Here is a 25,609-nt window from a genome sequence, read left to right as displayed (position 1 = left end):
GAGTTTTTTTTCAGGTACAGAGAAGTAGGGAAGAACATAGGAGAACCATTCTGTTGGTTCTCATACTGGGCCAGAGAAGAGAATCTGTAGTTGTAAGCAGCAGGAGTCAACAGTAGAAAGAGAAGCAGGCAGGTCAATGGCAAGGGCTCTCAAAATAAGAAAGAAAGAGAGAAATAGGGAGCCAGCCCAAACTGACTCACCCAATCGAACGGTTCCTCCCAGCTCTCTTGTAGTTTCCATTCTTAGCTTGGAGCTGGGAGAGTCTTATTGCATTGGCTAAACTGTGGGGCAAGTGGGTTTTAAGCATCTCAAATTGGAATTCTGGATAAATTTCCCCACAAAGTGTCAGACATGGTATCAGTTCTATAGTACCAGTAGAACATTAGCCTTCCTTCAGGTTCCTTCATTAAATATGGTTTGGGGAGTTGCCCTGGGAACCCAACCACCGGGCCTGATAATGGAGACACTCCATCCAAACTTGTACAAAGTCAGCAGTTGTCTGACAACAAAAGGAAAACCAGTTAGGTGTGACTGACTGACTTCCTTCATATTCCTGCTCTCACAAGTCCATGCTAGGTGTGAAGACATCCATTGAACATACTGTTTGTAGCCAAAACTTGCCCAACAAGATCCCAAGGGCATTTACACCAATGAATTGAGCCAATCAATACTGAACGCCTATTATGTGTACCAGTTACATTAGGGAAAGGAAAAGCTGTCTAAGATCTGTGCCCTGAACTAAAAGAACCTCAGACACGACATATACTAGCTCTAATGATTAATGGTCCCAGTCAGTAAGTGCCCACTGAGTGGTAAGGCAGACTGGGATGATTTAGGACTTCTGAGGAGGGCCATCCAAGAACCAGAGCTGGAAGGGACCTCAGAGATCAACAATTCACTAATGGTATAGAGCAGTGATTCCCAAAGTGGGTGCTACCGCTCCCTGGTGGGTGCTGCAGTGATCCAGGGAAGCGGTGATGGTCACAGGTGCATTTATCTTCCCTATTAATTGCTATTAAAATGAAAAAAAATTAATTTCCAGAGGACTAAGTAATATTTTTTCTGGAAAGGGGGTGGTAGGCCAAAAAAGTTTGGGAACCACTGGTATAGAGGAAGAAATTGAGGCCCAGGCAGGGGAGGTAAATATATTCAAGGTCACAAGAGATCAGAGGTCTAGAACCAAAAAAGACCTCGGAGGCCACCTACTCCAATTCTGTCATTTTAGGAGAGGGAAACTGAGGCAAAGAGAGGGGGAAATGACTCATTCAAGATCATACAGCTAGGAATTGGGAGAGTGGGGATTTGAACTGGTATCCTTTGACTCTGAACCCAACGCTTTCATCATCTGGAGGGCATTTTAGTTGTGATGGTAATGTCTTCATGGGGGTAGTGGATGGGTCAGCCATCCTAAGCAGGAGAAATGGCATGACCAAGAACAAAAGTGTGAGGCAGAGACTTCTGTCCGAGGCAATATCCAAAGGCCAATCTGACTAATTTCAAAGGTAAGTTGAAGCCATAATACAGAGGGCCTTACATGCCAAACTAAGCTGTCTGAACTATAGCCTGTGGACAATGGGCAGCCCGGGACCATTTTTAGCTAGAGGGTGATATGATTAAAGCAGTGTTTTAGGAATATTAATCCAGTGATGGAATGTAGGATGGATTAAAAAGAGGAAGAGGCCGGAAGGAAGAAAACCAGTTGGAAGGATAGAACTGTACCCATATGGAGTGTGAAATAAGGGATCAGGTGGGTGGGAAAAAGGGCAAGAACTGAAGGGACCAAGGGCTTGATTTCTTCTCTAGATTCCTGGAATAAAACATCTGCTTCTGTTGCTTTTAAATTTTCCTTAATCTCCTAGGCCTGGGGGGCTGGGAGGAAGTAAGCCAGGAGGGGGAACGTATAGAAACACTGAAATCAATGAATGAATGAACAGACTGCTGCTAGACCTTGGGGCCTGAATCTTAGGGAGGAGGTGGAGGAGGAGCACAGCTGTTCTCAAAAGATTCCACCCCTCTGGGAATGGATGAGGTGAGTAGAAGTTCAGTATTGGCCTCAGACTTGCAAAGGGGAAAATGGCTACAGGACAAGGAGTCTCTTTCACTTAGCCAAGGAAGGGTAGACCAACTGTGTTAAGGAAGGGCTAAGTGGTCTCCATTCTCTGCCCAGCCACTGGACTGTGGACTACTAAAGAGCCACTTATGGGATGTGTTCAGTATCTTATGCTTGAAATCTCATCTTCTGTCTCATACTCAAACAACATGAATCAGAGTTCAAAATGAAAAAAAAAGCAGAAAAGCTAGTGGAAATCAAAGGTCTCTAACTAGCTACATATGAAGTGGGGAATAAGGGCTCGGGTAGGTCAGAGAAAGAGCAGGTAGATACTAAAGGGCTTTGAGCGAAGTTCATTTCTAAACTCCCAGGATGTTACCCACTCCTAATACTTTTTTTCAACCTTTATCTTAGAACCAAGGCAGAAGAGTAGAAAGGATGAGGCAATGGGGATCAAGTGACTTGCCCAGGGTCACCCAGCTAGGAAGTGTCTGAGGCCAGATTTGAACCCAGGACTTCCCATCTCTAGGCCTAGCTCTCAATCCACTGAGTCACACTATGACTGCTTCATGATGCTTTTTTATTCTTATTTTCTTCCTAAGGGATACCTCTCCCTGAAATGCTTTCGATAATTATTCCTCAACCTTTTTTTTTCTCTTGGTCCCCCAAATGACTCATATCAGATCTTTCTATCAGGTTCTAGTTATCTCATTTCTAGTTTACTATAAGATTCCCCACCTTTCCCAGTCATGAGGCACCTGGCATAGTGGGCTGCTGAGAACTGCCCTTGGAGTAAGGGAGACCTATATGGTTCAAGGCCTGACTCTGACATACACTGGTCTTGTGACTTCAAGGAAGCCACTTAACTTCCCACTGTTCTAGGTAACTGAGAGCCAACATGCATTGGCAAGGGGAGTGTCCTCAGCCAGGAGTTCTCTATACTAAGGAAACCACAGGCCCAGATGATATCCTGTTCCTTCTCATCAAATTGCTCATTTCTGGCCTTGCTCCTTCTGCCAGTCAATCAAATGCCTACTGTTTGCCAGGCTCTGTGGTAAGTGCTAAAGATACAGAAAGATGCAAAAGAAAAGCAATCCCCCCCTCCCAGTTCTTGCTCTCATGGAGCTTGCAGCCTTATTGGGGGGGAGGGGAAGACAGTTCCCCATGCTCTAGGAACACGTTATGTACCCTCCAAAGCATTCCAGGTGTCTTATAGATTGAAAGCTAACTCCTGTCAGTGGACCTCAGGGCACTCCCATAATCCACCTCTTTCTTATTTAGAGAGACTATTGAGGCAGATGGGTAGCTCAGTGGATTGAGAGTCAGGTCTAGAGACGGGAGGTTTTGGATTTAAATCTGGCTTCAGACACTTCCTAGCTGTGTGACCCTGGGCAAATCACTCACTCCCATTGCCTGGCCCTTACTGTTCTTCTGCCTTGGAACTGATATTTAGTATCAATTCTAAGACAGAAGGCAAGGGTTTAAAAAAAGGCCAGTGAGTAACAACATCCTCTCCCTCTCTAGTACCAACCCTGGGACTTCCTTTGCATTTACACTTCTTGATTCCAACTGTTCCCCTACTTCTATTAGGAAAAGGGCTGTATTCCTCTCCTAGGGCAAGTAATCCATACTCTTCCAGTCACTGGATTTGATTTAAATCAGAAACTTCCTCATTTGCCCCAGAATCACTTTCTAATTCCACAGCTTTCTAATATGCTGAACTTACCCAATTCCTTCATGTAATATGCATGGTCTACCTGCATGTCATCTATAATACCAACTTGTATGATTTTGAGATTAGCTCTGTAATCGATAAAGTCCAAGGACTGGAAGAAGCCCTCTGAGAAATTGAAACAAATCTCTTTTTAACCCCAAGCTGCAGAAGTTCCTGCCCCTGGCTTTGTGCCACACAGATTTGCCAGGGCAGAGTGACAAACTGCTGAACACGTCAGGCATAATTCAAGGAATGTGGCGGATGTTAAGATTAGGGGAATCAACTCAATCTTAACCACAGATCTGACTTTAACCATAATGCATACCTAGCTACCCACATATCATCATTGCTTGACCAAAACGTAGGCACTGCTACAGAGACTTCACCTAATACACTGTGTATCCTGTGCATGCTGAATAAATGAAGGATGAGGAGAAGAGTCTTTAAAAAATTACGGGGCACTTTCACTGTCTGTCTTTTTCTAACACCTTTACTTTCTGTCTTAGTAACAAAATCTAAGACGGAAGAGTGGTAAGGGCTAGGCAAATAGGGTTATGTGACTTGCCCAGGGTCACACAGCTAGGAAGTGTCTGAGGCCAGATTTGAACCCAGGACCTCCCATCTCTAGGCCTGACTCTCAATCCACTGAGCCACCCGGCTGCCCCCTGCATCGACGTTTAAAAGGGATAATGCAACACCATCTTCCAGCCTTTGCTACTTCTATCTCCCGACATTTAACCACCTTGTTGTGGTTGGGAACATGAAGGGAAAATGTTGTACGAGGTCTGAAGCAAGTCAGTACGGGATAGGAATGTGAGTATTCAAGGCAGCTCCAAGGTCATCTTAGATCTACTCTTTGCTGCCAAACATATTTGAATCACTAACCATTGCACCCCAGGTGCATATGCATGTGCGTGCGCACACTCACACACACATACACACACACGAAGAAGAAAGAATGACTAAATGCATGTTGCAGCTATGCACACATTTTAGCCAGAACTCTATAAAATGCTTCGGGTCTCCATTTCCCTTTCAAGCAGGGGTTAGATACAAAGAAGGATGGAAGAGGCCTTTCTGCAGAGCCCTCCATCCTGGTATTAGCCCTTTATACTTGCTGGCTTCACTCTAGTACCCAATAGCATTTTACTGCTGGGTCTCCTTGTGGTAGCTGAGCTTCAGGGGAGAATTAGTGCCTATATAGTAGTATGTCACTGTGGGTTGGTTTTGTATCTTTTGTCAATCAAAAATAAAGCTGGGAAAGTAGCTTTATTAAATGGTATCATTGGCCTTCTAAATGGTGAAGTATTTAATGCGAAAGACTGTGATACAGCAATGGAAGAACACAGGTATTGTGAGAAGTAATCAGAAATATTGGGCTCCGAAATACTAAGGGAAATCATTCTCTGTCAAACAGGATTAAAGAACCCTTTTGCAGCAGCCAGAAGGCACGAGGGAAATAAATATATTCTCAGGAAGAATGCATGGATTGGTCTGAAGGATTTTCATCTATTTGAGTCACGGTTGTGACAAATACCATGGCAACAGAACAGGGTACCCACAGACAACTAGGCTGCCCTTGTGCTGCCGCCTGCTGCTATTGTTAGAAGAGCCCACCATTTGACATGGCTGGGTCAAATGCTCAAGCTGGAAGGTTCATGCCATGTTTGATCATTGTTTCGCCTTATTTACTTGGGGTCAAGAGCAAGAGTTCTCTGTTAGCGCCAGAAGAGGTATGGAGAAAAAAACCTAACATTTACCTAGAGTAGAAAAGTTCCTTATTAAAATCTTTATCCATTTGATATTATTATCTACACTATTATATTACTCTTATTATTATATTATACATAAGCATGACATTCATAATGATCTTCATCAGAGTGTGGTTTCAGAAACATTAACTCTCTTTTGTCACCAGGTCACAAATTCAGTGGTCCTTACCCCACAAACATACCTGTATTCATTAGAGAGATGGGAAATTGTGTGCCCAGAACAAGAGCCCAGGAGCTCATGAGCCCTTATTTCTCATCTGGGCTCAGCCATGAATTTGTTATGAGATGTATGGCAAGTTACTTTCTCCATTTTGTACCTGCAGAAAGGATTTCTGCCCTGGGAGCAGAGTTAGGCTGAATGTAAATGAATACCTACCCCATAAGGCTGTTGTGAGACTTCTCAAAATAGTATATGGGGCAGCCTAGCTATGTAGCATGGTGACTAGAAGGCCAGGCCCAGAGAAGGGAAGTCCTGGGTTTCAATCTGGCCTCAGGTACTTCCAAGCTGTTTGACCCTGGGCAAGTCACTTAACCTCGCTTTCTCAGCCCTTGCCACTCTTCTGTCTTAAAAACGATACTAACAGAAGGTAAAAGGTTTTTTTTAAAGTGTTTTCTTTGAAACAGGAAGGCTTTCATTTCCTTTACTGGGGTTGGTATTGTCAAATCATACTCCTGGCCCGGAATTGGCTACACATTAGGACCTTTTGCTTCTCTCTAGTCTACTGGCATTGGGGTCATCCTAGAATAAAGGGGTTTTGTTATTAAACCAAGGCAGGAGGTAACAAAAGCGGATAGCACCAAAGGTCAGTACAAGACGACAAAAACAGGGAGATGAGTAAAGCATGGGAAATGCCCCTCTTCTAGGAATGCTCCTTACCAGGTCAATGAGCTTGGTGACAGGAACTTCTCTAATGGGTCTTTTCATTCGGCACAGAGCTTCTAAGGAGGTGCCAAAGCAGCTTGGGAGGTAACTTCCACTGATGGTCAGGAAGTAATCTTTACCTCGGTCCAGGTGAAGGACAAGAATATCTTCGATCTTATCTTCCCCTGAATTCAGGAGTGTCACTGAGTCCTTACTGACATAGACATCCAAGGAAATGTCGACCGTCTCATCTGAAGTGAGACACCCAAATAGAACTTGTTTATGCTAACTTTCAGAGAGAAAGTAATAAAAATCCCCAACACATTAATTTTTCAAAAGAAGAAACATGGGTCATTAAGCATCATATGAAAAAATGCTTTGAATCCCTAATAACAGCAAGCTAGAGGTTTCACCTCACATCCAGCAAACTGGCAGAGATAATAAAGGATGGAAACAATGTTGGACAGGCTGTGGAAACAGAGGCACACTAATGTACTGTGAATGGGCCTCAGAATGAGTCCACTTGCTCTAGAAAAATGATTGGGAACTCTTAGTCAACTCCAGGGGGAACTGTGTATTAAAAGTGGCTCAACCACTGAAACCTTTTAATGGGGCTCCTGGATATGTATCCCAAGGAGGTCAAAGACAAATCGGGAAAGGTCCTAATACCAAAATAGCCAAAGGAGCACTTTTTGTGGTAACAAACGCAAAGTAGGCATCTGTTGACTGGTAAAGGTTGAAGAAATTCTGGTATAGGAACATAAGGGCACATTAGTGTCCTCTCGGGAATTACAAATATAAGGAATACAGAGAAATAAGAAAGGATCTGCCCAATTAAGCAGAACCAGGAGAATATACACAACGATCACAATAATGTAAAGGAAAACATCATTAAAAGGCATCAGACCAATGCTGACATCACAGTGTTAATATTGCGATAATGACCAATTCTTGGCATTAAAAGGATGTACCACCTCCCCTTCTCCTCCTGGAAGACAGGGGTAGATTATGGATGCAGGACAAGGCACATGCTATCAGACAGGATCAGTGTGTCACTTTGTTTACCTTAACTTTGTTACAAAGAAGGGCTGGGTTTGTTAGGGAAGGATGAAGGGATAGCAATATAAAGACAATTAAAAGGAGAAGTGCTAATGATATGACAGGCATCATAAGATGCCTCCAAGAGAGTTACCTGCCAGTGGGGGTGGGGAGGAAGGTTAGAAACATCAAACACCTCTCATGAACATGAGGGAAATGAAAAAAGAAGAGCCATAGCTAGAAAGAACAAGGGAAAGACAAGCCCAGAGATCCTGATGAGACAGTGAATGATGCGAGCGTCAAAGACAAGGGAAGGAACTCACTTGGTTCCAAGTAGCCCTCACAGGGCTCAGCCCGAAGCCAGGGCTTGCAGTATTGGCTGTCGCTGAGCTTCGGGATGAAGGAAAAATGACAGGGCACTTGGCCATTGTTGGTGACCTGGAATTTCTGTTTCTGGAGCTGACGGAATTTCACCTTCTCAAATACAAACTAGAGAATGAGAAAAAGCATAAATGATCCATGTCATCAACAGGGGAAAAAGTTAATCCAACAACTTCAGAGAGATTCTAGGTAACGGGCAAGACTTTGCTGGACTCTGCCCGGATTATGCCCTCCCACATACTTCCTCTGCCACTTGGCTCACTCTTAGCTGAGGCTCACCCTATGACTGACTACATGAAGAGATGCTGTGTGTGTGTTCGGTTGTGGGAGTAGGAGAGGAATAAAGGGGGCAGGTAGGTATGTTGCTTGGCACAACTCTAACCGGATGACCCTTTTCACTGCTATTTCTCCAGGCCATCATTTGGTGTCTCAAAAGCTTAACTGTCACCAGGATCACCTATCAACAGTTGTTCCAACCCCAAATCTAGCTTCAGGGTTTCTACTTGAACTGTTAGAATAAGAAATACCGCGAATCTTTGAAAGAGAAGTCATCACAGTTTCCTCTGGGCTAGTCATTATATACAACATACAAAGAAGGAACATGACCCAACTCACTTCCCTCTTGCTGAGTTCTAATGAAGGAAGAAAATCATTTTCCATTCTGTCCATGATACGAACACTGTCCTCAAATACCTTCCGGTATCTTCGGTCATCTACAACCTTCACCTGAAAAAAAAATGGGGCACCATTCTGCTTAATATGTCGTCTTCCTCCCATACCTCCTTGACAGTAAGGCTTAAAGTAACCCCAAAACGATCATTAAGAGAAATGCTTGAATGACACTGAGCCCTACGGATACAAGCTTTAAGATAAAAAAAAAAAGTTAATTGGTGGCTACCAATTAACTAGCTGCTTTTCTGGAAATTCAAACCTCAAATGAATGAGAAAATTGATAAGTCAACAACTCAGGGAGAAAAGTTGCTTAATTCTTGAATAAAAGAAATATGCCATGTGGCAAAAGTGATGTCGCAGATAAGCCAGGACAACAACTGGTACAAATTTAGCTGCTGCTTATTATGACTGCTGTTGTTGCTATTTTTTAACCTTCATTTTTGTTTTGAGCCAAATTCTCTCCCTCTCTCCCTGCTCCCTGAGATGGAAAGCAATCTGATGGAGATTACACGTATCTGCTGCTATTCTCAATATTATTTATAATAACACCAATAATAAATGATAATGATAAAAGAGAGGCAATAGCGTAGAGTGGAAAAATGAAGTCAGGACCCTTGAGTTTGAGTCCAGACTCTTCATTTAGGTGAATTCATACAAATTATTCAACACAGGGGCAGCTAGGTGGTTCAGTAGATAGAGAGCCAGGCCCAGAAATGGGATGTCCTGGATTCAAATCTGACCTCAGATACTGCCTATTTGTGTGACCCTGGGCAACTCACTTAATCTCCATTACCTAGCCCTTATCTTTCTTCTGCCTTAGAACCAATCCACAGTATTGATTCTAAGATGAAAGGTAAGGGTTAAAAAAAAGAATAAATAGGTAGAGGCAGCTAAATGACACTAGCTATGTGACCCTGGGCAAGTCACTTAACCCTATTTGCCTCAAAAAGAAAAGATTAAGTAGATGGCTTTGGTAGCTTCCAAAGGAAACATGCTAGTGGAAAAGTATTAGCTAACAGGAGAATATTAACGTCAAGGCAGTTACTTGAATGAGTGAGTAGGATAGTTTCACAGACGAGTTGAGTACTTTCTTGCAAGTGGGGCTACTATGTCAGTCAAACTGGCCCAACCTGAACTCTGCATTGCTAGTAATGCTGCCCAGTCTATCCCTCAAGGCTGGCACTTTCTGTCTCTCTTCACCTAGGCCTCTTAGGATCTCTTCAAGGTCTAGCTTGAGTACGGCCTTCTACCGAAGGTTTTCCTTGTCTCCTCCCAGGCCCAAATGCCTTTCTATTACCATAGCTCTGTAAAGGCTGTACCATCCATACAATATAAATGGCTTGAGAGCAGGGACCGTTTGTTTTTTGTGGTACCTGGCATGGGGTAGTTGTTGGTAAGTCATTTTCAGTCGTGTCTGAATCCCTGTGACCCCATTTACTGTTTTCTTGGCAGAGATACCATTTCCTTCTCCAGCCCATTTTACAAGCAAGGAAACTGAGGCAAACAAGGTTAAGATGACTTGCCCAGGGTTATACAGTTATCAAGTGTATAAGGCTGGCTTTGAACTCAGGTTTTCTTGACTCCTGACCCAGTGCTCTATCCACTAAGCCACCTACCATATTAATAGCCCAATACATATTTATACCAAAATATGAGGTATTAAAAAAAGAAGGCTTCCTCTCCCAAACAAACCTGGCACAGTCCAATTCACACATCCCTAACTCTTCCAGTCACATCCCTAAATCCAGATGTGTGAAGTAAATTATTTAGGGGATGTTGGTCCCAAGTACAGTCTAGCCTTGGCATCAGCATCACCATGAATATCAATGTGCAACATCACCACAGAGGGAGGGGCTAGTGGGGTTTAAAATGCAAGTGTGGATGGGGGCAGCTGGGTGGCTCAGTGGATTGAGAGCCAGGCCTTGAGATGGGAGGTCCTGGGTTCAAATTTGGCCTCAGACACTTCCCAGCTGTGTGACCCTGGGCTAGTCACTTAACCTCCACTGCCTAGCCCTTATCACTCTTCTGCTTTTGAACCAATACCTAGTATTAATCCTAAGACAGAAGGTAAGGGTTTAAAATAAATAAATAAAATGAAATGAAATGAAATACAAGTGTGGGAACGAGAGAGGGCTTTTTCACTTCTGCTCTTGAACAGACTGACTCCCTGGGCTGGCGCTTGGCAGGCAGCAGCACAGCATGGAGGTGACCATGCTGGGCTGAAATCAGAGACCTGATCTTACTCTCTCTCTCCTTATTAATAAAATGCTTATAAATCTGGTGCCGAGCCTCCAGATCACCTTTTATATGTTACATAGTCTAGTGCTGAGTCAGCCTGCAAAGATGGCGGCAGGGGTGCAAGACTTTGGCCTGGCAGCATTTCTTTGACCATTTTCCTCCAGGACAGAGGGAGCTCAAATTTCCAAAGCAATATGGCTTGCATATAACACCAGCACTGGTGGAAAAAGGTCTCTGCATCAGGAGTCAGAAGACCCGAGTTTGGGCCCCAGCTTAACCAATTGTCAGATGACTGTGGGCAAAGCACTTAACCTCTCAAGGTCTCTGGTTCCCTCATTAATTTCCATCTTTCCTGCCTACCTCCCAGAGCTATAACAACCAAGTGAGATAATATCTGTGACAGCACTTCATAAACAGTAAAACACCATACAGAAGGCAGAGATATTGGCATCCTTATCTCTAGGTTGGCCCATCCCTTGATCAGGACCAAGCTGGACCTCCTACTGGGCCTTTGTTCTGGATCAGACCCATTCCCTTGAGAGGAACTTGGCTACCTAGAAAGGACCCATGGCAGAGGCAGGTTTGCCTGGCTGGCTGGCACAGTTGTGTTCCATGGCTGCTTGGTTCCCTTTGGAGGTGTGCAAATATGACAGAATTGCTCAAATGCCTTTGAAATTTTCAAACTCCTGCTCAATAAGAATTGCAGAAGACTAATGCTAATGCTGACTGAACTATTGTGGAAGGGGGAAAAAAGAGCCCTGCTTTACCAAAATCAGTGTCCTAAGATTTAGAGCCAAAAGGAACCATCGAACCTTTGGTTAGGGTCCTGGGCCCCTTGGTCAGTCTGAGAAGACCTCTGGGCACTTTCTTAGACATGTTTGGAAATGCAGAAAGTAAAATCCACATGGCTACAAAGCAAGTACATCGATCAATATATTAAAGGAAACAACTTTGAATACCCTAAGCTAAGAATCCCTGAGGATTCAACTCTCAGCCTTTTACAGAAGAGGAAACTGAGACCCGGAGAAGGGAAGCGATTTTTCCCAAGGCCACACAGCTCGGAGGTGAAGCCAGATTTGATCCCCAAGTGTGCTCTCTGCTTTCTATGACAGCACACAGTCCACGCAGCTTACCAGTTGACCTAGTCAACACTTATGAGGTTTGAATTACAAGAACACTCAAACCATTATGAAACGGATCTTTTTAACACTGCTGTCCCATCTGCTCCTCAGACCTTAATTCTGAAGTTGATTATTGTCTGGGAGCCCTACTGATATTTGACTGAATTACTTCCGATTCCGATTCATGTCCTAGGAACAAAGGAAGACACCATAAATGCTCGTTGGGGAAAAAACACGCAATATCTACTTACTCCAATGAGGAAGAGAGAACTGACAGGTTTGTGGTCACTGGTTTTAAGTTCCATGTGACTCCAGTAGCGTTGCTGATTAACATTAGTCCCTCTCCAAAGGATTCGATCACACCATGCTGGAGTGCGACATTTCCCACTGCAAGGAAAGGAATGAATGCATCAACGTATGTTGGGGGAGCTCAATGGTCTATCCCACCTGGAATCCCCTCTGCCTGGGGCACTGAGGGATGTGCTATGCAAGCTCACAATAGGGTCATAGCCCTTGTTCTGCCGTACTATGTTGACAGTAGAACAGAAGGGAGTTAGTTGTCTGTCCCAGACAATCCATCATGCCTCAAATTCCCTGTTTCCCTTTCCCCCCCTTTTTTTCAAAACCTTAACTTCAGGGGCAGCTAGGTGTCTCCGTGGACCAACAGCCAGGCCTAGAGATGGGAGGACCTGGGTTCAAAGCTGGCCTCTCACATTTCCTAGGTGCATGACCCTGGGCAAGTCACTTAACTCCCATTGTCTAGCCCTTACTACTCTTTTGCCCTGGAACCAATACTTAGTATTGATTCCCAGAAAGAAGGTAAGGGTTTAAAAAAATAGTGGCAGAATCATCATATCGATCCTCAACTAAGGAAGCTAAGCATGCTACTTGACGATTCTAGGTTCAGTAGGAAGCAAAGGCTTAGAAGGAAGAAGATAAATAGGTGGCTGGAACTTTGAAGAATTAAAAAATTGGGACCCCTTCCCCAAAGTTTCCATTGCTCTTTGGTCAACTGAATGCCTCTCCCTTTTGTCTTCTATCAGAGTCTTAGAAAAATCCAGAAGGGCAGCAGAAAAAGGAATGCTAGTGCTGATGGTAGCAAATGAATAAGGAGGAGACCAAGAAAGTAACAAATCTGAGTACATCTTCAGTAATATTAAAATATGAGAAGGAGAGGCAGCTAGGTGGTTCAGTGGATAGAGCCAGGCCTAGAGATGGTAGGTCACAGGTTCATATTTGACCACAGACACCTCCTAGCTGTGTGTCCCTGGTCAGGTCACTTAAACCCCATTGCCTTTTCCTTTCTGTCTTAGAATTAACACATAGCATTGCTTCTAAGATGGAAGGTAAGGGTTAAAAATGAGAAGGATCTGAGCAGCTGTGGTTTAGTCTTTCCGGTGCCACTAAAAGAAATTGTGGTTTCTTCCTCACTTTTGCCCTTCGGAGCATCTCTTATTTACTACTGCCCCTAATTCTGCCATGACAACAGGTGCTCAGATATTCTTTTCAGCATTGGCACTAAGACAGCAATTCAGGATGTTTCAAAGGCACATTTCATCAGGCCTTAAGTTATCCCATGAGGTGGCTCCTGGCATTTACCTGGAATCCCATCTGTCTGTTTTTGGGTCAAACTTGTAGGTGGGCATGAAACGAATTTCACCTTCTGTGAAGTCAGCAAATGCTTTCTTGTGAGAACGTTGAATGTTCAGCTGGAAATGGAAAGAAGCATCAGCTCAGCAAATGCCATAACCAAGGTCATCAGCACCCTCTCCTGGTTTTTAAGTACCCATTTCCATAGACCTCAAAGCTCTCAGAAACAGAGACAATTAAGAGTTTTCCATCTTATCAATCGACAGCTCCTCTGGGCACTTCTAAAGCACCCATCTCATTCTAGGCAAGAGGCTCATTAGGAGCAGCCAATCATCTCTCCAAGCTAATGGGGGTCAAGGAGAAAATGGAAAAATTTAATCCCTGCATTCCACCAAGAAGTTTTATCTCTAAGGAGAAGGTTAAATTTCCAACTCCTCCTCGATCAATTATTTTGACCATGGTTAAATACAAGTAGCCAAATTGATTAGTTTGGACTTTCGTCTCTTTGCTTAGGGCAGCAAATGGCTAAAAGATGAGCTGAGGAGTCGAGGAGTGAAAGAAAAGATGGGGATGTGACACGGTTTGAGAATTTTCTGTAACACAAATATGAAGTTAGAAGGGAAGTCTCTGCACTTTTAAGAATAGGGATTTGGAGAATCAGAGAATGTTAGAGCCCTCTAACTGGGGCTGTCTCTCAAAGCAACCTTCTGAGTCCTCTTCCCTCTCTCAGCAATCTCATCAACTCCTCTGTCTTTGCAGACCAATTTGAAACAGATCGATCCAGTCTTAATCTTTCTCTCAACTCCATTCCTACATCATCAACTGCCAGCTGGACATCTCCCTTGGGCGTCACGTCAGCAGCACCCTCAAAATCAATGTGTCCAAAATGGACATGCATTAGCTTGCCCCCCCCCAACACCCATCCCCCAAAGTCCCTATTTCTGTTGAGGGCACCATCATTCTGCCATCATCAGCATAATCCTTAACTTTTGCCTGTCCTGTACCATCTTATCAAATCAGTTGCCAAATCTTTTCAGTTCTAGCTCCAAAGCATCTTTCTATGCTCTCAGCCATCACCTTAATAGAGTTCTTGTTACTTCTGAACTATTAAAACAGTCTCTTAATTTTCTCCCTGCCTTAGTTCTCTCCCGTCTCCTGTCCATTTTCCTCGCAGCTGCTAAAACCATTTCCCTAAAGCAAAGGTCTGATTGACTGTGTTATAACTCTGCTCAGGAAACTTAAGTGGCTCACTATTGCCCTAAAACACAAACTTCTCACATTGGTAATCATTCCTTGTGTGGCCCTTCACAATGAGGCTCTAGCCTCCCTTTCTAGGTTTACTTCTGACACAGAATAGTTTTCAGTCAAAATGGCCTGCTTACTTTTCCTTAAACTTGGTACTTTAATTTCCTGCCTTTCCATCTCTGCACAGTCTGTCTCCCATGCACAGAATGGATTATCTCCTTAAGTCTATTTTTAAAAAATTAAAACCCTTACCTTCTGTTTTAGAACTGATACTGAATATCAATTCTAAGGCAGAAGAGAGGTATGGACTAGGTCAGTGATGGTGAAACTTTTAGAGGCGTGGGTGATGTGAGAAATGACCTCAGGCACCCATGGAGAGAGGGAAGGGAGAAATCCTGCCCTGCATCCCTCTGACTTTGTAGTAACAAACTCTGGTGAACTCTGTGCAGGAGCAATGGTGTGCATGCCCACAGAGAGGGCTCCGAGTGCCCCTCTGGCACGTGTGCCATAGGTTCGCCACCATGGGACTAGGCAATTGAGATCAAGTGACTTGCCCAGTATCATATATCTAGGAAGTGTGTGAGGGCATATTTGAACCCAGGACCTCCCATCTCTAGGCCTGGCTCTCAGTCTACTGAGTCACCCAGCTGCCCCTCCTCCTTAACCCTTAGAACCCTTAGCTCACTTCCAATAAGTCCCATCTGCCTAGCTCTCTCCCTCCTCAAACTATCTGCTTATGAGGTGACTCCTCCAGTAAAATGGAAGCACTTTGAGGCTTTTGTTTTGGAATCCCTGGCACCTGGCACAGATCAGGTACTTAATAAATTTGAGTGAAATAGAATTAAGTGGCATGATCAAAGCTTCACCACAAGCTAGGAACAAGCTCTGCTCTGAAGCCAGGCCTCCTGACACCAGGCTGGGAAATCCCAACTGGGTGCTCCTTCAGTGAGGGAAGGAGGTGTGTGTGGGCTAAATAAGCATTTAGATCTAACACCTTTTTCCAAATATCATCTATCTCAATGGGAAATCCTCAAGTCACATTTGGAACTTGAAGGCAAATTCACTACCACTGAAAAAAAGAATAAATATCTCAAATATGCAAGTTTTTTAAAAGCTTACCTTCCATCTTAGAATCTATACTGAGTATCAGTTCCAAAGCAGAAGAGTGGCGAGTTACTAGGCAATGGAGGTCCAGCAATTTGCTCAGGGACACACAGATGGGAAGTATCTGAGTCCACATTTGAACCCAGGACTTCCCATCTCTAAGCCTGGCTCTCTATCCACTGAGCCACCTAGCTGCCATGCCAAATATTGAGTTTTATGGGAAACCTTCAAAATCCACCTTGAAGTCTTCACATCTGTCCAGTGCTCCATCCCTTACTGGCTCACTCTCCTTTCCCCACGGCATCTCAACCACCGTCATTTGTTCTGAGTGAACTCTTCTTCTGGACTTCCTTCCCACCAGTCATCCCACTTGGGTCTTCCCTCCCATTTCCCAAGCCTGCTAAGTCATCATGCAACAGTCCTGCCTCCTCCCATGGTGAGACCACAGCTCTCCCCCTCCTTGAAATCTGGGCTCTAGGCCAGAGTTCTCTGGGAAGCTCTTCCCAATGAGCCCTCCCCATCCTCTAGCCCATCGCTTGTGTAATTTCTACTGTACTCTATGTCACTTTTGGCTGCCCTATTGGAATGTCAACCCCTTGAGCTGATGTGTTACCTAATCCTTAATATGTCATCCCCAGCATCTAAAGTGGGGGTGCTGAACTGGGTTGGGGGGCCCAACAATCTAGATGTGCCCAATAACTGGACACATAACTGTTTTCACTGGTTACACTAGCACACACAATTCCCAAGTCCAGGGCTCCCAGGACAGGCACTCCATTGGCCTCCCCAGCTTGGAAAGCCACCAAGCCCTTTCCTTACTTGTCACTCTGTTCTCCTTCATCACCCTGAAGCCAACCTCAGAGAATGTGCGCCAATCACTCACCTGGTCCAGTTTCAAGAGCCTGGGAAGTTCGTTCCTGTTAATAAGAGTTTTCACCTCGTTGGCATCAGACATGCAGAGTCTATAGTTCAAATCTCCCAACCAGATGACAACACTGTGGGCAAAGACAAACACAGAAGAAAGAACTGGAATGAAGAACCAAGCTCAAACCGAGGACTGAGCCGGAGCTGGCCAAATCAGCTCCCCGAGGGAATTTAATTAAAGGAGGGGAGGCTGCTGATACTCTTAATTCCTCCAGCATCTCTTGGCCCACAGCTGGAGGGGTTTGGCTTTGCAAATCCCTACAGAGGGCAAATATCCACAGCTGAGAAAAACAAATAGCTACAAAACTCCAGGGATAGGAGGTCCCTCCCTGTCACCCCTAACCTCACTCTCATACACACCCTGCCATAGCAGTCCCCCCACATCTGGTAGGGAAGAAAATCCAGGAGAGGTACAACAGATTCAGCAGCCAAGGGATTAGTGGACTGAAAAATGTGATGGATTTCTCAAACTTTTGCCAGGCTCTTGGGAGAGAGGAAACTGGAAGTTTGCTATAAGAGCATTCCCTAGAAACTAGGTAGAGTCCAGCCTCCGGGTTCTCCAGGGATGGGGGCTCCCACTTCCAAAGTCCAATATAGCCCTAGGGCCATGACTTGTACTGGCACTTTCTGCTTGGGTACCACAGTCCTGGCAGGGTGTATAGATAGTAGTCTGCCATGCCAAGTGGCCCAGTGATTCCTGACCTTCACAACAGGTTCCCAAATATGCAGCTGTGATGGGATCCTGAAAATATCTTCACTTGTATGTTATGGAGACTGAGGCACACATGAAAAAGCATTCTCTCAGGAACTATCTGCCTCAAGCATCACCGCCCAGCCCTCTTTAGCATAACAGATTTAAAGGGGGAAGGGACTTCTGAGATCATTTAGTCCTTAATTTAGAGGTGAGATAACTGAGGATCCAAGTGATTTGCCCATGTGCGCATGCACACACACAGTACAAAGGTGCATTTTGCTGATCTAAGGAATGTCTTGAAATGTACAGAATCCTGAGAAAACTTAAGGACTCTAAATGCTGAGGCTTTGGTCTTTGCCACTATGGAATTAGTCTGAATTCCCATCACTAGCATAGTTTGGAGGGGAGCAAATATAATCATTATCTTTCTCTGCCCTATTGCCCCAGTCACCTCAGCTGAGGCTGATCTTGATACTCCCAAATCTCAGGATTCCTCCCCCTCTGATGGCTGAAACCTGGCCACTCAGTTTACCTCATCTGCTCCAGTATCAGTCACACACCACCTTTCGTCTCCTAATTGTTCCATCACTAACAATGTACTCCCAACTAACTATCACTACCCTTCACCTGTATATTAAGGCCTGAGCTATACTGACCATTCACATTCCCTTCACCCCAACCACCAAGTCCCATCCTGACATCTTAAAGATCCTCCATATTTTTTGTGATTGTTCAGTCATGTCCCAGCTTGGAAAAGATACTGGAGTGGTTTGCTATTACCTTCTCCAGATTGTTTTACAGATTAGGAAACTGAGTCAAATGGAGTAAAGTGACCAGGGTCACATAGCTACTGTCTGAGGCTAGATTTGAATTCAGAGAGATGAGTCTTCTTGACTCCAGGTCCAGCTCTATCCACTATGCCACCTAGCTGCCTCCTTTTTATTTTACAGCCTTTTATTTACATCTTCCAAAATTATTGATTTCTATCCTTTTCAAATTCCCAACCCTAATATTTCATGTAGTTCCCCCCCCCCATTCATGGAACACAAATCTCTCAATGATGCCTGCCAATAGACTTTTTTAAGCCCTTATCTTCTGTCTTAGAATCAATACTGTGTATTGGTTGCAAAGCAAGGGCTAAACAATGGGAGTCAAGTGACTTGCCAAGGGTCACACAGCTAAGAAATATCTGAGGCCAGATTTGAACCCAAGACTTCCTATCTCTAGGTCTGGCTCTTATTCCACTGAGCCACCTAGTTGCCTTAAAAGACCTCTTCTACATCCCTTCCTAAGCTCCCCTGACTAGCACCAACAATCCCCAAGCTCTGTTAAGCAAGCTACGTATGGAGTCAAGGCCCCTGGGTTCAAATCCCAGACCTTTCACCTCAAGAGCTAAGATCCTCTGACCTCTAGGATTCTTTTCAGACCTAAATGTATGAGCTACGAGACCACTACTCCTGAAAGACTCCCTTTTCCTTCTGATCCTATTCCATCAAATGATACCATGCCTTCCTTTAGAGTAAGCCTTCCAAACAATCCCCATCATGCCCCTGGGAAGCTGAAGCAGGACTAGATCCTCACTCATGCTTCATGATGTTTAGATGGCCCTGATTTGGGACCAAGAAAGTCATTCGGGAACAGATGTCTTTATAATCCTGGTTTCGACGTTCAAAGTCTTCCACGTGGGCAGCCAGATGGGAATTGACAATGCAAAATGTAGTGTTGTGGAACAAAAACCGCACAGCAACAGCACCTTTGTTACCCTGGTGGGAAGAGCAATTGTTCACAATTATCACACAAACCAAGAGAGCAAGGGCATTTCAATGAAACACAGAGCAACAGAGCACTGCCAAATTGAACCAACTTACCATTTTCCCCATGAGTCCCGTTCCCACAGTTTCAGTCACAACATCATGGAGGTATTTACATTGGTCCTTCTTGGCAAATATAAGGAGCATCATTCCAACCAGGCGAACCAACTGAACCTAAGAGACGGGTTTCAGGTAGTAGTTCAAAGGTGAACAGAAATACCGATCTTTCAAGGTAACCGATAATACATGTAGCACTTTAAGGTCTATAAAGCACTTTCTTTCCAACAACTCTGTAAGGTAGGTAGGACATTTTCATTGGCCAGCCCTATGATTTCCCGGGCCCAGTAAGGAAATGCTCTTTGCTGATGCAGATCAGCAGCCCAGCTCTAACCTGTGCTCTTGGAGAAGTAGTTGTCTTGGAGCCTGAGAGATAGAGGAGCTTGCTTGAGGTCACTTAACTTTATAGTGTTGTAGGGACAGGGCTGATAATGGAACCGTCCTCATAGGCTAACCCTTTCATTTTATAGAGAAAAGCTCAGGCTTTCCGACTCCAAGGCTGGTTTTCTGTCTACTTCTACACTGTCTTTCAAGTACTGCAGGGGCCCCCTTATGCCTTCCCCCTGTGGCCTCTTCTGCTTTCACTCTGACCTTTTTTAAGGGTTTTGCAGGGGAGGTGGGGTGGGGGTAGGAAGCTGCTGAGTACTGGGCTGAGGGGCTGAAGTAGCCACAGAGCACATATACACAGTCAGCAGGTGTTTGATCATATCCACAATTTTAGCCATCCAGCATAGGTCTTGGAACACAGATGGATATGGGGGACCTACAATCTGATGATCACTATTTTACAGATGAGGAAAATGAAGGTCAGTGATTAAAGTGACTTGTCCAGGGTAACTAACAAGTAGCCAACTAAAACACACCCATGTCAGAGTTAGGATTCAGATCTTCTGACTTGAAAATTTCAACCCCAAACTACCTCTTTCCAATATCTATCTAAGGCATCTCACAGTCAGTTTTTTTTAACCCTTGTACTTCGGTGTATTGTCTCATAGGTGGAAGATTGGTAAGGGTGGGCAATGGGGGTCAAGTGACTTGCCCAGGGTCACACAGCTGGGAAGTGGCTGAGGCCGGGTTTGAACCTAGGACCTCCTGTCTCTAGGCCTGACTCTCACTCCACTGAGCTACCCAGCTGCCCCTCATAGTCAATTTTATTAAGGAACTCATTCCTAAACCTGAATCCCAGAAATGTTTTGTTCTTTATAAATTAGAGTTGGGGCTAAGCAAGAAGCCTTCCCAACAAGATCATGAGTGAAATAAGGATACCCCCTTATCACCAATATTATTTAACATACCATTAGAAATACTAGCAATAGCAATAAGAAAAGAAAAAGAAACTGAAAGAATCAGAATGGGCAAAGATAACAAAACTATCTCTTTTTTATTTTTTATTATTCATATTTTTTAAACCCTCATCTTAGAGTCAATATTGTGTATTGGCTCCAAGGCAGAAGAGTGATAAGGGCTAGGCAATGGGGTTAAGGGACTTGTCCAGGGTCACACGGCTGGGAAGTGTCTGAGGACAGATTTGAACCTAGGACCTCCCATCTCTGGCCTGGCTCTCAATCCACTGAGCTACCCAGCTGCCCCAAAACTATCTCTTTTTGCAGAAGATATGATAATATAAATGGAAAATCTTAGAGATTTAACTAAATAGTTGAAACAATCAATAATTTTAGAAAAAGTAGTAGAGTATAAAATGAACCCACATAAATTATTGGCATTTTTATATATTACTAACAAAGTCAAATAACCACAGATAGAATAAAATACCTGGGACCATACCTGTCAAAACAAACCCAGGAACTAAATAAATGTAACTATAAAATATTTTTTACACAAATAATGTCAGATCTAAGTAAAGGAAGTAATACTAATCATTCTTGAATGGGCAGAGCCAATATAATTAAAATGAAAATCCTTCCTTAAACTCATCTGCTTATTCAATGCCATCCCAATCAAATTATCAAAAAATAATCTTTCTGAGCTAGAAAAAAATAATAACAAAAATCATCTGGAAGAAAAGATCAAGAATATCAAAAAGAATTCATGAAAAGGAAGGTTTAGCAGTATCAGATTTTAAACTGTATCATAAAGCTGTAATTACCAAAACTATCTGGTACTGCCTAAGAAACAGAAAGGCAGATCAGTGGAACTGAACAACAAACAAGATTACAGCAACTTTATATTTGATAAAAGCATAGATCCAGGCTAAGGGGATAAGAAATCACTATTTGGTAAAAATTTCTGGGACACTTGGAAAGTAGTTTGGTAGAAACTAGGTAGAGATCAGTATCTTATGCCATTCACTAAGATAAGATCAAAATAGATACATGATCTAGACCAGTGATGGGCAAACTTTTGAAAGAGGGGGCAAAAGGAAAGGAAATGCTCCTCTGTCTGTCTGTTTCTAAGGCAACTCTCGAAGTTTCATTGTATTGTATCCTACTTGTTGTCTTCGTCAGATTAGGAATAATGTCGGGCAGCAGATAGAACATTACAGGTGGCCGCATCTGGCCTGTGGGCCGTAGTTTGCCCATCACTGATCTAGACATAAAAGGAAATATCATGTGAGTCAGAAGAATAAGAGGCATACTACCTATCAGAATTATGGATGAAAGGAATTTATGAGTAAATCAAAGACGGAGAACACTGGGAAATGTAAAATGGATAACGCTGAGCACATTAAATTGAAAAGGTTTTGTACAAATAAAACAAATGTTGCTAAAATTAGAAGGAAAGGAGAAAATTGTGACAAATGTTTCCTAGGCAGTCTCTTGGATAGAGGTCTCATATCTAAAATAGAGAACTTTGTCGAATTTATTGGAATAAGAGCTATCTCCCAATTGATAAATGGGCAAAAGATATGAACAGCCAGTTTTTGGATAAAGAAATCAAGGCCATGTATTGGTATATGAAAATGCTCTAAATCACTATTGATCAGGAAAATGCAAATTGAAACAATTCTTTTTTCCCTTCAAATTAATTGCTCTGTTTATTTCAAGCATGTTTGTTCCCCAAATCATTTATTTAGCAGAATAAGATTATTCAGAGTGTTTTCTGAAAGCATTTTGCTTTCTTTTCAGAAAAAAAAAATCAGAAGTAGGGGAAGGTACTTGAGATCTCCTAAAAAGAAATCTAATTTACGACCATTTTGTATGCAGAATGAAGGCAGGCACTGTATAGCCCCTGCTTACCAAAAGCAAACCAAAACAATTCTGAGGAATCATTTCACACCCATCAGAGTAGCTAAAAAATGTCGGAGGGGATGTAGAAAAATGGGGACACACTGTTGGTGGAACTGTGAACTGATCCAACCATCTTGGAGAGCAATTTGGATGTGCCCAGAGAGCTATGAAACTGTGTATATCTGTTTTTCAAGGAGATAAGAAATAAAGGAAGAGAATTATATGTTCCAAAATATGTATAGCTGTTTTCTTTGTGGTGGTCAAGAACTGGAAGTTGAGGGGATGCTCATCATTGCTCATCAGTTGGGGAATGAATGAAGTTGTGGGATATGATTATGGTGGAATACTACTGTACCACAAGAAATGATGAGCAGATTAATTTTTTTAAAACATGGAAAGAATTAAATGAGATAAAGAAGCATGAAACAAGTAGAACCAAGAGAATATTATATACAGCTACTGATTTAATACTTGAATAACTTACGAATATTTACCTCCAGAGATTTTGAACCGAAATATGGTACCATGAAAGACATAATCTACATATACATAAATGTCTGCTGGACAATGCCTTCTGTGGTGTGGAGAGGGACAGCTAAGATACCTGGACATAAATTCTATTAATTAAAAAAATGTATAGCAAAGCGAAAAAAAATTAGAGTCCCTGGAAAATGAGAACATCAATATCTGGAGTAAGTAGAACATTTCTTTCTAAAGTGCCCTGGGCTTCTGAAAGCTATGTCAAAGAGCTTCGGTAAGCCAACTGGAGAGGTGTCAAGTATAGGGCTTTTGTGTAAATAGAATTAGCCAGATCCCATTAATAGTCAAAAATCTACTCAACCCAGGCATGCTAATGATGTCACTCCCACCTCCCTTAGTGGGGAGGGGAGACGAGTTACCCACACGTGACAATAAGTAACAAATCAAGAATAAGGGACTGCCCTTTGGGCAGTCCAAATCAATGTAGAAACTGCCATTTGTCCATTTGAATTAGAGGTGGACCACAGGAAGTGATGAAAGACATGATCTCTTTAAGTAAGTGAGTGAACTTCCTGTGGGGGCAGTTGTCCTCTGGAACTGGAGGAAGAAGCATCTCCTGAGACCACAGACAGCTTACACTCTGTATTGTCACGTGGGTAAGTTAGGCTGGCTTCCTTGGCCTAGCTGGGCCAATTCTAAACTCTGCCTATCTGGCTGTTGGGCCTTGTGGCTTACAGCTTCATTTTATTTAGACTTCTAACCTCCCTCTCCTCCTTATCCCTACTTTACCTTCCTGATTGTAAATAAACTCCTCAACCCGATGCTGACTTGGGTCTGATTTAATTACGGAATCAACCTGAATTGTTGATTCCTGGCGGCCACATATTTTTAATATATAGCTATAATAACTAAATTTTATTTCTTACACTTTTCATACACTGTCTCCCTCTGGGGACAAGGGGATGTACTGAGGGGGTGGGTTTTGCCCAGCAGCCCATGAAGATTGTCCAATATAGTGGGGAGGGACAATGATCTGCATCAGCAGATGAACCAGGCTCACAAATGAAAGAACAAAGACTTAAATTATTAGAGTGAAATTCAGCTAGTGCAAAAGAATGCTAAAAAGCGTGATCTTGTCTTGGCCACTTGTCTCTTTTTATGTACCATTTTTGATTTCTCTTTTCTAAAAAAAAAAACATTCCATCCATGAAATGTCCTGATCCATTTTATTTTATGTATCTTGTTTTTTTAAAAACCCTTACCACCTTCCATCTTAGAAGCGTATTGGTTCTAAGGCAGAAGAGCAATAAGGGCTAGGCAATGAGAGTTACATGACTTGCCCAGGGTCACACAGCTAGGAAGTGTCTGTAGCCAGATTTAAATGTTTTCTTTTTTTAAAATAAACTTTTTATTGCTTTCTTTTGTTTTGGCATTGCTTAAACTCCTTCCAGTGTTCCTCCATGCCTCTTCTCTTCACAAAGAGCCATAATATAACAAAGAATTTTTTAATCATTTAATTTCTTGAATGACTTAATATTTCTAATCATTTAATTTCAGGCACAGAACTCCAGATGTGGCTGAAATGCTGAGTTTGGGGACATGTCAGAAAGGAGGAAAACATAAGAATGAAATATGCCAACACCTTCAGGAAGCTGATACCTACTGGGAGCTTTCAAAAGAAGTAGAAACATTTCCACAGACAGACAAGATGCTTTCAGAGGCACAAGATGAAAGACTGGTAAGTAAAGTTATTACTTAGCAAGCAAGCTATGTCTTATAAAAGAATATTGCTCAATGCTCTTCTTAGAGACATAGGAACAGCTGAAAGGGCATTTAGAGATCATTAGTTGCAGATGGAGAAACTGAGGGCAAAGAGGGGAAGATAAACTGGAAGTAAGTGGCAAAGTTGGGGTCTGAACCTTAGTCTTCTGAATCCAATGCTCTTTAGCCCCTCTACTTCACTGGTTCATAAGATTTTAACACTGGAAGGAACATTAGCATTCCTTGGTTAGACCAAATATAGTATTCACTTCTGGGGGTCACATTTTAGGACGGACATTGACAAGCTAGAGAGTATCTGGAGACAGGCAACCAGGATGCTGAAGGGTTTCGATCTCAAGCCCCATAAGGACTGGTTAAAAACAATGGGGACAATTAGCTTGGAGAAGACAAGATTTGGGGGCGGGAGGGAAGGCCCTCAAAAATCGCTATTTTCAAGTATTTAAATTGCTGAACTGTTCTTCTTAGCTACAGAGGGCGAAAGGAGGAGCTATGGGAAATTGTTTTAGAGATACGTTTTTCTCAAGACCAAGAAATGCTTTCTGAAAATGGGAGTCATCCCAAAGAGGAATACAGACTTCTCACCAGATGACTGGGTCAGTGGTTGTTTCAAAGTCCAGAGATATTTCATCACCTCCAGAAAAGCAGAAAAGTTATCAAAATAAAATTAGATTGACAAAAAATAGGGATGGGAAACCAGCAGGGAGAAGTAAGAAATCTGAAAACAAAAAAGGGGTTCTAATATGCTGAGTAAATACTCAGGGATAAAAGGAGAGAAGAAACCACCAGATGAAAGGAATAATTCAGCAATGTAGGCTAAACTTCCCAGCTGAGGGCTTTTTAACCTCTTTTGTGTTCTCGACCCCTTTGGCAGTCTTTTTGGTGAAGC

At 43.0% G+C, this 25,609-nt stretch overlaps 1 protein-coding gene across 1 annotated transcript in view; it reads right to left on the bottom strand.

The window, feature by feature from the left end:
- The window catches only part of OCRL (OCRL inositol polyphosphate-5-phosphatase), a gene marked incomplete at its 5' end in the record, with an annotated part of 57,227 nt that overhangs the window by 8,840 nt on the left and 22,778 nt on the right, over positions 1-25,609 (bottom strand). The window contains 8 exons of the mRNA XM_044682946.1: positions 6,414-6,649; positions 7,760-7,925; positions 8,433-8,543; positions 12,100-12,235; positions 13,448-13,557; positions 16,671-16,782; positions 18,987-19,168; positions 19,274-19,390. Of these exons, the coding sequence (XP_044538881.1) occupies positions 6,414-6,649; positions 7,760-7,925; positions 8,433-8,543; positions 12,100-12,235; positions 13,448-13,557; positions 16,671-16,782; positions 18,987-19,168; positions 19,274-19,390 (1,170 nt within the window). The remainder of the gene's footprint in view (positions 1-6,413; positions 6,650-7,759; positions 7,926-8,432; positions 8,544-12,099; positions 12,236-13,447; positions 13,558-16,670; positions 16,783-18,986; positions 19,169-19,273; positions 19,391-25,609) is intronic.

Source organism: Gracilinanus agilis, chromosome X (assembly GCF_016433145.1).
Source record: "Gracilinanus agilis isolate LMUSP501 chromosome X, AgileGrace, whole genome shotgun sequence".
Taxonomy (NCBI): domain Eukaryota; kingdom Metazoa; phylum Chordata; class Mammalia; order Didelphimorphia; family Didelphidae; genus Gracilinanus; species Gracilinanus agilis.
This window is presented reverse-complemented; position numbering and strand designations above follow the sequence as displayed.